Source organism: Salvia splendens, chromosome 16, assembly GCF_004379255.2.
Source record: "Salvia splendens isolate huo1 chromosome 16, SspV2, whole genome shotgun sequence".
Taxonomy (NCBI): Eukaryota; Viridiplantae; Streptophyta; class Magnoliopsida; order Lamiales; family Lamiaceae; genus Salvia; species Salvia splendens.
Window position 1 is genome coordinate 2,069,137 of NC_056047.1, and position 14,502 is coordinate 2,083,638.

Sequence of the window (14,502 nt, forward strand, 5' to 3'; positions counted from 1 at the left end):
GTCTCCTCACATCTATATGCTTCGACCTCTCATGGAACATTTGATGTTTTGCTAAACATATAGCCGAGTTGCTGTCACAGTTAATCTTCACTGCTCCCAGCTTCATTCCTAGATCTTGTAGTATCCCTTGCAGCCATTTTCCTTCCTTTGCAGCCTCTGTTAGCGCAATATACTCAGCCTCGGTCGTAGACAATGCAACCACAGACTGTAGATTTGATTTCCAACTCACTGCTGTGCCAAATAACGTGAATATGTAGCCACTTTGGGATTTTCTGTTGTCCAAGTTGGCAGCATAATCCGAATCACAAAATCCCTCAAGAACTTCATCCTTTTCAGACCAGGCTCCACCACCAAACTTCAAACCAATCATTACAGATCCCTTTAGATACTTCAAGATCCATTTCAGCGCGGCCCAGTGCTCTCTGCCCGGGTCAGCCATGTACCTACTGGCCACGCTTATAGCATGAGCAACATCCGGCCTTGTACAAATCATCAAGTACATCACACTGCCCACTATATTCGCATAGGGTATCAGACTCATTTCCCTTCTAGCTTCATCTGTCTTTGGCTCTTGTTCTTTGCTAAGTTTGAAATGGCCTGCCAATGGAGTGGAGACTAACCTTGCATCCTTCACTTGATACTTTTCTATCACCTTCCTGATGTAATCAGCTTGAACCAACCTCAGCTCCCTTTTTCCTCTGTCTCTGATGATATCCATCCCTAGGATCCGCTTTGCCTCCCCAAGGTCTTTCATTTCAAACTTCTGCTTCAGTTCCTTCTTGACAATCTGCAGCTCATTCTTGCTAGATCCAGCCAACAGGATGTCATCTACATACAGCAATAAGTAGGCAACTATCAGATCTCCCTTTCTCTTGATATACACACAGCTATCAAAGTTTGATCTCTCAAAATCCATCAGCTCCATCTGCTCATGGAATTTCTTGTTCCACTGCCTACTACTTTGCTTGAGGCCATATAGGCTCTTTTTCAGCAAGCAAACTTTCTTCTCCTCTCCAGGTTTCTCAAAGCCTTTAGGCTGCATCATGTAGATTGTTTCCTCTAGATCTCCATGTAAAAAGGCTGTCTTCACATCGAGTTGATGCAGCTCCCAGTTAAAATGAGCAGTCATGGCCAACAAGATCCGAATGGAAGTATGTTTCACCACTGGAGAGAACACCTCTGTGTAATCAATTCCCTCCACTTGTGTGAACCCCCTAGCAACCAGCCTTGCCTTAAAACGTATGCTTTCAACCTCCCCCACCTCTACTTTCTTTTTGAACAACCATTTGCAACTGATCAGTTTCTGTATCCCTGGATCAATCACCAAAACCCAAGTTCCATTTTTCAATAGGGACTCAATTTCTTCTTCCATGGCCTTGATCCATTTCTGACTTTCCTTGCAACTCATGGCTTCTTCATAGGTCGAGGGCTCTGAAAACATGAGTACTTCTGCTACACATAGAGCAAAGAAGCTCATATCATAATCTGAAAACCTACTAGGCAAGCCTGCATTCCTCCTCGGATTCCTTCTAATTTCCTGACTTGCAGCAGCTTGCTCCATTGGTGGATCATGATCACTCGCATCCTGAGCTGGTTGAGGATTAAGTACTCCACCTTCTTCTTGATTTTCTGTAATATCAGCATCCTCATCTGTATCTGTCCCACCAGATCCTTCACCAAACTCAAAGTTCTGCATACTAGAGCTGCTGCCACCATCAGAGGCTCTTCCATTTTTCTTGAATGGCATTTCTTCTTCATTGAATATTACATCTCTGCTCACTATAACATTCTGACCTTCTCCATCCAAGTTCCACAATCTGTATCCCTTCACACCATCTTGGTATCCTAACATTGCACATTTCTTGGCTCTTGGTTCTAATTTATTCTGCCTTATATGTGCATAAGCTGCACATCCAAAAATCTTCAATGCAGAATAATCTCCCAAGCTCCCATACCATCTCTGATCTGGGGTCTCATCAGAGATTGCTGAAGAAGGACACTTATTGATGAGAGCAGCTGCAGTAGAAACGGCCTCTGCCCAAAACTTCTTTGGCATTCCAGAATAAAATAGCATACATCTCACTTTCTCTAGCAATGTCCTATTCATTCTCTCTGCCAACCCGTTTTGTTGGGGTTTTCTTGGCACTGTCCTATGTCTCCTTATTCCCTTCTCCTTACAGAAGCTATCAAATTCAGTAGACAGAAACTCCATGCCATTATCAGTCCTAAGATATTTCAGCACTGACCCTTTCTCATTCTCATATCTAGCATGCCATTCTCTAAACTTCTCAAATGCTTGGGACTTCTCTTTCAGGATATATATCCATACTTTTCTTGAATAATCATCTATGATGGAGATGAAATACTTACCTCCACCTATGGATTCAGTTGGAGATGGCCCCCAAAGGTCACTGTGGGCATACACAAAGGGTGTGGTTGAAGTGTGCTTCCCACCAGTGAATGGCAGCTTCTTCGCCTTTCCAAGAATGCAAGATTCACACTTACTCAGTTTCTCTGATGTACCTAACTTCATCACACCACGTTTGGCCAGCTGCCTGATGCCCTTTTCACCCACATGTCCCAGCCTAGCATGCCAAATATTAAGATTCTCTGACTGAGCAACATTCACTGCATCAACCACTGTCTCTCCCAGCAAGTAGTACAAGCTATTCTTTCTTTGGGCCTCCATAATGATTCTGGAACCCTTTGTTACTCTGAGAATCCCATTACTGGAATCAAACTTGTACCCCTTTGATTCTAACAATCCAAGAGAGATCAAGTTTCTCTTGATCTGTGGTATAAACCTGACCTCTGTGAGAGTCTTGACACTTCCACCCTTCATTCTGAGCTTGATCTCCCCAATGCCCTTGACATCACACGTCTGATCATTCCCCAGCATCACTGATCCTCTCCATGCTGACAATTCTTGAAACCAGGATTTGTGAGAGCATATATGGAAGGAGCAGCCCGAGTCCATAATCCAGCACTCTTCAATCTTTGCTCCTGAGTGTATATTCAAGGCCTCGTTGGCCTCCACCTCTTGAGCTAGATCAGCAGTCTCCAGGTTGCCAGCCATCTCTTGCCCTTGCTTCCTTCTCCAAGCATTGCAAGATTTCTTTAAATGGCCCGGTTTCTTGCAATAATAGCAGCTCCTGGTCTCCTTCTCTCCCTCAGCCCTCTCCTTCTTTGGTTTCTTTTTCTTGAAGCCTTTCTTGTTCTGACTTTTCTTCAGATACAAACTTTCAGCTACTGGATCATTTTTCCTTGAAGAAGTTGGATGATCAATCCTCTGTGATTCTTTCAATTTTAGGGCAGAATGAATCTCCTCATAGGTAACCTTGGACTCTCTTCCAAGTAGCACCGCATCCTTGAAATGTTCGAAACTTTTAGGAAGGGAATTCAGCAACATCAAGGCTTTGTCCTCATCCTTGATTACCTCATCGATGTTTTCAAGATCATCAATACATTTTCCGAACTCCTCAAGCTGCTCAGCAATGCTTCTTCCATCCGAGAACTTGAAGGCAAGAAGTTTCTGCTTCAAATGCAATCGATTTGCAAGGGACTTGGTCATATATAATGACTCAAGTTTTGTCCACACCCCTGCGGCTGTCTCCTCCTTGGAAACCTCTCTAAGCACCCTATCTGTCAAGTTTAAGATCAGGGTGCTATAGGCCTTGTATTGCATGTCTTGAAGCCTCCCTTTCTCCTTCTCGTCGGCCTCCGGATTCTCTTTAGGATCACTATTTCCCTTCAAGACATCCCATAGGCCTTGCTGCATCAAGATGGCCTTCATCTTCAGCCTCCACAGCCCAAAATCGTTTCTGCCGGTGAACTTCTCCACCTCAAACCTGGCCGTGGACATTTCTCGAACAAACGGTGGGCAATCGCCAAGATCGGCTCAGACAACAGAGCTCCCGGACTTCAACTCGCCCAGAAAACCAATCAAGAAAACGTTTCAACGTTTCCCACAGACGGCGCCACTTGTTGGGTCGCGATACCGCCGATCTCACACACGCACGAACGAGGAAATAAAGCACGCAAACGATATAACGTGGTTCGGTGATAATCCACCTACGTCCACGGAGAAGATGACCGGAATCTTATTGACGAACTCTTTACAATTACAACGAACTCACACTCACACGCTACCGCTCACAACTGCTTGCTATCTTGAGATTTAATCTCTCTGAGTGTGTGTATATGGTGTAATTCTGCTCTCTCACTACTGAGCTCTATCGAGCTATTTATACAAGATGCAATCAAGAAATAAAATCCAACTAACTCTATTTCCCAAAGTTAGTTATAACCGCTGCTCGGCTAAAACCGAACTGCCATTCTTGGTTAGCAACCGAACTGCATTTCTCGGCTATCAACCGAACTGCCTTTCTCGGCTATCAACCGAACTGCCTTTCTCGGCTATCGACCGAACTGCCTTTCTCGGCTAGCTCAAAGCCGAGCTTTATTTCTTGATCTCTTCTCGGAGCTGCCGAGGCTCCACCACTCGATCACAACCGGACTCAAAGCCGAGCTTCATTTCCGAGCTCAGAAGCCGAGCTCCAGTAGTTTGCATGGACACACTTTCACAGATATGATGGCTGATGTTAAACTTATTGGTGAAATAGTTTGTTTACCATTAAATATCTTTCAAGCATTTCATCGAACAGTTTTCGGGTACGATAAATCAAACAAAAACTTTCAAGCATTTCACCAAACAGTTCCAAGACCAACATCAGATAAAGTTAGAGATGCAGATGCAGATGCGAATGCAATGCCTTGATTAATGCTATCCCCGTCATGCAATAAAAATTTCATTTTCCTATATGGGTCCATCCCAATCGGAATCTTAATTCACTTTTACTATAAATTAAAATATGGTTCCGCATTCCATTAACTTGTTTCACTCACTTCCACTAAATTTTATAATCACGTAACTAATTATAAAACTACAATTCAAAAGTAAACTTATATTCCACAAACTTTTTCAACTCATATATTTCAAATCTGGTGTCAAAAATGCGAGCGTGGACCGGAAAGAGCGGGTATTTAATACTACATCCATCACATAATAAAAGTGACCCACTCTAAAAGAAATGAGCTTTTGCATACAAAAAACAAAAGATATTCAAATTAGTACACTACTTTACCAATGCGGCCTTGAAGAACTAAACTCATCTATAAAAGAGTCGACTAATTTTTCCACAAAGAAATCTACCAACAAGCTCGAAGAAAACATACACAAAAATCAATTCTAGTTTTCAATATCCTTACTTTAATTTACATATACCAACTCTTATCCAATTTTATTATTGCATTCTTTGTTGGGTTTCGGTTCATAATTAATCATCCTTCGTTTTCAATTTCGCCATTGTTTCTATTAATAGTGTTGTTTCTCATTTACTATCGATGTACATGTTTGTCATCACCGTTTATTAATCTGCATACTTTCGTAATAATCTCTTCGTCCCCAAAGAATATATATTTTGGGGTCGGCACATGTTTTAACGTAAAATTGATGAAGTAGGAGAGAGGTGGAGAAAAAAAGTAAATAAAGTATTATTAGTTGAGAATGAGTCTCACCTCACTAGAGATAAAAAACTTTTCAAAATTAGAAAGTGCATATTCTTGTGGGATGGACTAAAAAGGAAAGAGTGCATATTCTTGAGGAACGGAGGGAGTAATAATCAAATTTCTCTGAAGCATTTCATCGAACAGGTTTTGTGTATGATCAATTGAAGTTGAAGTAGCTGGATTTGTTGCTCGAAAATGAAGTGTATTGTTACCCACCGAGTGAGATTTTAGGTTTAGGGATACGTTGGATTATATATATATTCTAGTTGTAAAGTATTTAATTGATTACAAAAGTATAGCACTTCCATAATATCACTCAAATCTCTTTAAGTATTTCATCGAACAGTTTTGGTGTATGATAAATTGAAGTTGAAGTAGCTGGATTTGTTACTTTCAAGCATTAAACCAAACATTTTCCAGACCAGCATACCATTCAGCTAATAAATTAAGTTGGCCAGATGGCCTTTCTCTTTTTATTAGTTATCTCATCGGCATATTTCAGCCCGCATATTCGACTGCACAGTCCAATATGCCCGACTGAAATATGCTGATGAGATAATAAATATTAAAGAAATAGAGCGGCCAACCCCAAGGCGACGACAGGAACGTATGCCAAGTCAAAAGGATACTCCGATAAATAAGACCATCAAAGAACGGTTAAGACGAATTAAAGGAGAGCCATTTATTATCAATTTGAACAATTCATGTCCCATTTGTTTGCTTATTTTTCCAAGTTTTAATCTCGAAAATTCTATGGGAATATGAAGTTTACTTCCCAAATAAACTAAGTAAATGAGATTTAAACCTGAACGTTTCAAAATGGCAAAATTAAGCATAATTTTTTGGATGAAGGAAGTATTGAAGAAGGAATTATCAATTTATAATTGATTGCAAATTGAATATAATAACGATCTTGGAGTATTATTTTAGACAAATACATCGAACCTGTAAACTGTTCGACAAAATGCTTCAAAGAGATGTCAGTGATTTTATGAAAAACTGACAATGTTCAACACGAGTACACTAGAAATTAAACTGTTTGATGAAATGCTTCAAAGAGATGTCACTGATTTTATGAAAAACTGAAAATGTTCAACACGAGTACACTTGAAATTAAACTGTTTGATGAAATGCTTCAAAGAGATGTCACTGATTTTATGCAAAACCTGAAAATGTTCAACACGAGTACACTAGAAAGTCGTCCCGTTATATATTCAATAATTCTTTTTACAAAAGCATATTTAATTTTATTCTTTAAATTCGGTGACCTTTCCTCAACCCTCTTTGATAAGTCTTAATTACTGATTAATAAGTACAGTAACTTTGGTCTATTATAATAGTAACTGATCAATTAGCTTGTCTTTTGGTATATAATTATATCGATTCTTTGACAATTAAGGATTTCTTGTAAAAATATTAAATAAATAGCTCTATAATCCAAAAATGGCCGGCTTAATTAGTTAATTAAAAAATAAAAATGGAACAACAGAACTTGTATTTTGAAATCCAAGCAAAATATCGTAGGTGCATCCAAGATTAGATCCAAGAAAACAATCTTAACTTCAATTATAATGAGTTTCAGCATTCTACATGTTAAATTCAAGCACCTAGTTCTAGTGTCTGCATCAATAGCTTTGTTAGAAGAAAAAACCGAGCAGAAAATATTATGAATAAAATAAATACTTAGCAGTTGGATGTGACCAATCGAAGGCTTTCCTCCCTCACTTCAGCGGTAGTTATGATATTTGGGGCTGTACATAGAGCTTTCTGCATATTCTACGAGATTTTGTGGTTGAGGTAGTCGAGTCGCGAGCCCTGTGCAACAAGAACAAGACAAAATATCAGACCATAATGAAAATGCATACACACATTACACATCTAGGATAAGGATATGATATATTACCGAGTTCATATGCTTTAGCTGCTACTTTGGCTGCTATTTGAGCTGAAATCTTTCTAATGTTTGCAAATGGTGGATACAAGAGTCCCTTTTCGAGGTTCTCTTGGCTAACCTGTGCTGCTAATGCTTCCGCTGTTTCATAACCATGTAGTATTAGCATTGTGGTTGATTAAATCTACAACCGGCATGCAGGTACGTGATAATGTGAGGAACTTACAAGCAGCCAGAAGCATGTCGTCATGGACGCGAATTGCTCCAGAAATTATCAAGCCGAGCCCAAATCCAGGAAAGATGTACGCGTTGTTTGACTAAACCATGAAAATAGTGATGAAGTTAGGCTAAGAATTAACAGTGTTCTTTGACAGAGGGGTGTGTTTAGACTCTACCTGGCCGGAAGCATAAAGTTTGTCATTGTATTCGACTGGAGCAAAGGGGCTGCCACTAGCGAAAATGGCTCGGCCCTGAACCATGATAACGACAGAAGAAGTCAAGATTAACACAAGATTATGAATAATCGCTTGAAACACCAGAACTAAACAAATACAGATTTGAAGCAGGCAGGAAGTCACCTCACTCCACATGTAAGCTTCCTCAGCAGTACATTCAGACTGCGACGTTGGGTTGGAGAGCGCGAGAATAACAGGTTTCTGAAACAAGCTATCGGAGTAAGGCATGTGTCCACATTGCTAGGAACTCTTAACACATAACAGCTGTAAATACCTCATTATATGATGACATGGCCTGAACCACTTCTTTTGTAAACGTTCGTCCTGCTCCCGATGATCCTATTAGTACTGTTGGTTTAATAGCCTGTCATAGCAAGGCAGATAAGAAGCCACATTTCTGCATTGAGAGAGCTCATCTTTTCGTGTGCTCACACGCAACTACAGATAAAATATGTCGGGGCTTCTTACCTTCACAGCGTCTAACAAATTATTGACAGGTTCATGTTCATGAGCCCAGGGCCGCTTAAAATGTTGAAGTGAATCGATACGAGAACGGACAATCAACCCCTACAACACCAAATCACTAGCAATGAGACCAGAGGTGGAAATCAAAGACACAGAGGAAGTGCAAAGAGAAATTATTAGATGGTCTATACTTTGGAGTCCACGAGCCAAATCTTTCTACGAGCCTCTTCCAATGGGGCACCAGTCTGTGAGAGAGCGAGAGATTAAGAAAAGAAGTGACAATCATTCTATTGAGAGAAAAGCTATCCGTTCATTGACCTGTTTTGATATCTGAAGAGCTATGAGATCTGCTATACCAGTACCAGCCTGCATAATGAGGAAAAACAACGCCTCCTATCAAACTAAGAACAAAGACGTCCAATAACAGAAAACAGGTACACTCATTTATTCGAATTCAGGGGGGGGGGGAACAATACAAAAAAGTGTGCTGAGATCAGATAAAAAAAATACCTCTCCAGCTCCAAGGAATAAGAATGAGTGGTCAGCCAAGGTTCCCCCAACTAACTTAAGTGCTGCCATCAACCCTGCAAGGACCACTGATGCTGTACCCTGTTGTAAACAAAAAAGCACAAATGTCTACATTAATGATCAAGACATCAATAATAAACACTAACTTAATAACATGCCGGTAGAAGCAAGTACAAAATAAGAGAAAAACCATATGTAGGGAATGAAAGACAAATTACCTGAATATCATCGTTGAACACGAGATGCGTAGAACCATACTTTGCAAGGAGATCAAAAGCATTGTGATTTGCAAAGTCTTCAAACTGCACGTTCATAGTGGGGAGAAATGTCAGATTACATCAGTGGACATCAATATTATTACAAACTGAATGGTGACTAGAAACAAATATTCAAAGTATACAAACCTGAATGATGACTTTCTCTCCATAAATCTGCTTCACTGCACACATGAACTCATGCAGAAGCTCAGCATACTCCTGATCGAGATGAACATTTAAGTAAAGTTAGGGAGAACTGGCTGCCTTCAATGCCTAACAAATTAACAATGAAACAGCATCTCTTGCTAGTTGCGATGTAACCAATCACTAACCTGGCCTGTTGCTCTTTTCCTTCTAAGTCCAATATAGAACTCATCATTGAGCAACTGCTCATTATTAGTGCCCACATCAATTGTCACGGGCAAGCACTGAGAGAAAATTTAAAAAAAACACACACAATAATCAATTTACAGCCAATACTGAATAGCAAAAAAAACAAGCACAGTGATGAAATTATTACTTATAAATAATCACCTTTACATGTTTCATGTTTGGGATTATGAAAACAGTAACTACCCAAGCAGCAAACAACTCAGCAGAAGTCAAGATCATGTGCATACTTAGCAACCAGAATTTAATAGATATAAAGTGGTACCATAAGGAAGACTGCATCTTACTTTCATCCACTAATCAGTAAATGACATATTTCAGGCCACTAAGACTTTGCTATATCAGCCAATATGCACGGAAAATGAGATAATTGGAACAAAAGGAATATATGTTTGGATCTTTCCTCTTGAGGAAACAGTAAAAGCATTTAGGGATACTACCTCAGAAGGACGGATGCCACCAAGAGCCGTATACAATGAGAGCTTTCCTACAGGTATCCCCATTCCCTGAGGAGATCAATAGTGTCATAAAGTAAGAAACTAAGAAGAGTGTTAGATGACTCATGTTTGTGATGAAAACCACTTGGCAAAATCAAAATGGTGAGCGAGAAGGAAGGAAAAAGAAACCATCCTTTTACCTGGCACCCGAGATCTCCTAGTCCCAAAATTCGCTCACCATCTGTTACTACAATCACTTGAATTTTCTTCTCCGGCCAGTTCTTCAATACATCGAGTATCTGTCCCCTGCAAAGTACTACCCAGTATAAGTTTAAGATGTTGAAAGAGAAACTCCAGCAAGAAGGATCGATTATACTAGCAGGATATAAGATACTTTTCTTTTAGGCTGATGAAAAGACCCTGAGGCTGCCTGAAAATGCTCCCATATTTTTGGCATGCTTCGCCTACAGTTGGAGTATAGACAACTGGGAGCAGCTCCTCAACATTGTCAATGAGCAGTTTGTAAAACAGTCGTTCATTTCTCTCCTAAAAGATGAGAATGAGAAAGAAGAACAAGCATGTCAGATAATGGCCATATTGATGGAACATAAACAAAAACAGGCACTGCTCTTCGACAAATTAATGTTTTTTATTGTGCATTTGAATAGCTAAATTACACCACATGAAGTAAATATTTAATCACCTGAAGATCCATCATGGCCATGTACCTTTGCAACGGTACTTGGTATTGGCGAATGTTGTGCATCATTTTCTTAACCTTCTCAGCAGAATGGCACAAACAGTTTAGAGAAGTCGTGCAAAGAAAGGAAATAGCTAGAGGCTTTAATCAGACAATAGGGAGTAAGTATAATGTGAACCTGAAGTTCTTGGCTTATGACCACCGGAGGCAGTAGACCGCGTAAAAAGTGCCCATCTCTCTCTTTCTCATTGAAGGAAAGGCCTTTATTGTAGCGGGGATCCCGCAACAGCGGATATCCACTGTAAATGAAAAAAGGAACGCAAATATATAAGAAAACATAAAAGAATTCCAAAAATGAGTAAATAATTCAATTTCTCCTATTTTAATTGGAAGATATGGAAACTCAAGTAAAATTAATTGAGATGGTTATTAATCCACCATCACCTCATTCCTATTAATATGGAAATTGGGTATAATCAACTAATCAAGCATTGATATTCAAAAAGGACAGTGATTATTAACTAAGAACAGTACATGAATCCTTATCTCACACTTCCCAACTGGAAAACCACAAAACACCAGTCAGCAAACATGTTACAAGATCAGCAAAGAAATACACAAGATAAAGTGCAGTAACACAAATCTTACACAATCGAATTTTACAAATTAATCAACAAATGATACTACTAGTATTCACTCTGATCAAACCATCTTTGTTACCATTAAACATAACAATATACTATCAATCATGCCAAAACTCCTGAAACCACAACAAAGAAAGATTGATTCATCACCTGGCAACGGTGACAGCCCACGGCGTGACGTTCTGATCCGCCGAGACGTCATCCTCCCCGTAGAAATCTTCCACGCCGCCACCAACGCCGGATTTCGAGTCTTTCTCAGTCACCGGTGATGGAGCTGCAGGAGCATTCTCTCTCACCACATTCAAAGCGTTCTCCATCAAAACGACATTTCCATCTCCCTGGCTGCGATTCGAGCTCGCAGCAGCCGCCACCACCAACGGAGCTCCGATCTTCCTCCGTGTCAAGCTCTTCGAAACGCCGTAAACAGAAATACACTGCACAAGATCAAACCAAACGAATTTTCAAATCCTCAGATTTCAATAGGAAATTAAAAACCGGCATTAGTACTTTTCCTATTTCTCCAGCTATTGGTCAGAGAAAAGAAATGTTGAGAAACTTATAAGAGATGTTAATTTAGCAATCTGGATCGGAAGAAAACACAATCGCGAAAACGATCGGGAGGCGGTGAAGTGAAACGTAAACAGCTAGGAAACACGAAATGGAGAAAAACAGCCGGATTATTAATCAATGAACAAGAGTAAATTGGTAGAGACTTCACCGGAGAGGAGCTTCCGTTTAATGAAAACATTGTATCGGGAAATTTTGGAGAAACGGGGAGTGCTGTGTTCAGCAGAGTAAAGAGGAGAGAGAAAGGAGGCGAAGGAAAGAAAGAGAGTTTGGTGAGGTTTGCTCTCCTTTTATCTCTCTCTCTCTCTCTCTCTCTCTCTCTTCGGCTTCTATTTTTTACTCCCTATACATCCAATTATTTTTATACTAGTCATAAAAAATAAATTAAATGAATTAACAGAATATTAGTAAAAATGATAACAAAATTATTGAAGGTTGAATAAAAATGATAAAATAAGATTTTCTCTTGATAAAATTAACGAATATCAATTATACTTGAGTTAAACTATTTTGAAGGAACATAGTATAATTACACAGTTAAACTAATTTACTCTTGCTTTGTTTTAATCTTCAAAATAATATTATACTTTATTTCTATTTTTAATGTACTGAGTTTGGACTTTGTCCGATTAATCTTGCCAGATTAAAATTTTCTCAAACTAAAACAAAAATTACGTCACATCCTAATTTGAAGGCAATAAATATGTTATAAATATCCCAACAACAATTTGGTGGGCGGGTATGCCGATGTAGTATAATAAAATAGCTAAATAATTTTTGAATTTTCAAATGAAAATGTGAAAGTATAAATTTTGACTACTCTCTTTTCTATATTTAATTTAAATTTGCATTTATTTATTAGTAGTATATCATTTGGATGGACAAGTTTTTTGGGCAAATGATCACAACGTAACCACCAAAATCCACATAATAAACGAATGAGTAAAAGAATAATTAAATAGTGGCTGCCTTACAAAAATAAAATGTGGTTGTAGCTGTTTTGGTTAGGTTTATTTTATATTGTTGCGGGAGGGGTCTGCTTATTAAATTTGAGACGTAACGTTACAATTGTCCTTACTTTGATTCGTACCATTAATTAAATAATTTGTGACTTATGAAGAGATTTGGGGAGTAAGAAAAATTGTTGTTGAGAAAATAAAACAAAAACTTTTTCAGTCATTGGTTTAATTAAGTCTCATTTTTTGGTGAAATGCATTGGAAATTGGAATCAAGTGGCACACATAAAATTTGACCATGCCAATTTTAGGACTCAATTATAATCATAGAATGATTTTGTAATATAGCTTTGACTAATTAATTGCTAAATCGGTTCAATTTATTGAATTAAAACGATAGTGTTAGCTGATTCATTTACATTATTTGAAAATGAAAACCGCGTTGTCGGTTCGCCGCACCAGGTATAGTAACTCACATGATTTTGTGTATGTGTTATTATTAAATTTCTTAGGCTATATTTTACAATATTAATTTGTTGGTGTGGGGACATAATAATATATCACACGCCACTAATAAAAGCATTTTGAAGAGTATTAAAAGCATTTTCGATAGGGACAATGCATGATAACTATTCTACCCATTTTCTTCACGCCTTTGGTATAGCATCTCTATATAGATTTGAATTATTATTTACACTCAATATGTCTCTTTAGAATTTATTATTCTCATCCGTCCCCACGAAAAATATAATCAGCAAGTTTAGTTAAATTATAATCAATCTCTCAATTTTAGAAATTAAATAAAAAAAATCATGAAATTTAGGTTTTTTCTTCATTGACTCATAGTAGTAAAGAGTTTTGATAGTCTATTTGTATATATTGTTCATTTTTTTAATTAAACGATGATGTTTTCATTATGATAATATGGTTTAATTTATTGGAAATGACGTCCATATATGATTTTTTGATTATCGTATAAGACATGGGCTGATTTTCTAAGTTTTTATACATACCAGAATTTTCCAATTTTTTTTTTGCAATTTGCCCTTTTAAAAAATAGGTTGATAAATGTGTTTGTACGTTTTTAGTTGATAATATCAAAATTGTAGGTGTCAATATAGAACATTGTGAATTTTAGTAAATAAAACGTGTTTTTAAAGTTGAAATAGACAGTTAGTATAATTATGGGTCTTACTATATTGAAAAGTTGCATATTTTTTGTGGACAAATATAGCCCAAAATGTACATTCTCGGAGTGACTAAACCCACCATTAATTGATAATTTGGATTTTGATAATAATGGAGGTTTAGTATGCTGATCGTTGAGCCCATTTATGTAAAGCCCAATACTATTCTATTACAAGTGGCCGAGTCCAATAAGTTGAGGTTCTACATTCTTAAAAAATACTACTCCATGGCTTCCATGAAAAATGCCTGGATTGAAATATAAAAATATGTTGGATCAAATGATTTATTATTGCCATCTAAGTAAAAAAAAAAATCTTGGAGTAAAATCTATATTCCAAACACGAGTACTACATAGATGTCATGAGGATACAAAGATCTCTTCTATTATGTAATCTTGTGATTGGTAGCTTAAAATAAAGCTATTTTCCAAAGGATGGAACCAAGATGGCGTGTTGA

The 14,502-nt window shown here is 38.1% G+C and overlaps 1 protein-coding gene across 1 annotated transcript; it reads right to left on the reverse strand.

The window, feature by feature from the left end:
- Positions 1 to 7,104: 7,104 nt before the first annotated feature.
- Positions 7,105 to 12,195, reverse strand: LOC121771676 (NADP-dependent malic enzyme, chloroplastic-like). Its single transcript, XM_042168517.1, has 20 exons — positions 12,054 to 12,195; positions 11,486 to 11,769; positions 10,870 to 10,990; positions 10,695 to 10,769; positions 10,386 to 10,537; positions 10,192 to 10,297; positions 9,995 to 10,060; positions 9,497 to 9,592; positions 9,312 to 9,383; positions 9,126 to 9,209; positions 8,890 to 8,988; positions 8,698 to 8,745; positions 8,571 to 8,624; positions 8,383 to 8,481; positions 8,189 to 8,278; positions 8,038 to 8,115; positions 7,855 to 7,929; positions 7,686 to 7,776; positions 7,472 to 7,600; positions 7,105 to 7,383 (listed from the first exon to the last, which is right to left on the reverse strand). Exons 1-20 carry the CDS (start codon positions 12,081 to 12,083, stop codon positions 7,295 to 7,297), a joined length of 1,938 nt encoding a protein of 645 aa, XP_042024451.1. The 5' UTR covers positions 12,084 to 12,195; the 3' UTR covers positions 7,105 to 7,294.
- Positions 12,196 to 14,502: the final 2,307 nt, after the last annotated feature.

What these genes read in the sequence shown, in the direction of transcription:
- LOC121771676 (XM_042168517.1), bottom strand. Translation starts at nt 12,083, where the DNA reads ATGTTTTCATTAAACGGAAGCTCCTCTCCG. An exon ending in GGAAAAGAGCAACAGGCCAG is followed by an intron (nt 9,384 to 9,496) that starts GTTAGTGATTGG and finishes CATCTCGATCAG; the next exon opens with GAGTATGCTGAGCTTCTGCA. An exon ending in TATTCCTTGGAGCTGGAGAG is followed by an intron (nt 8,746 to 8,889) that starts GTATTTTTTTTA and finishes CTCATTATGCAG; the next exon opens with GCTGGTACTGGTATAGCAGA.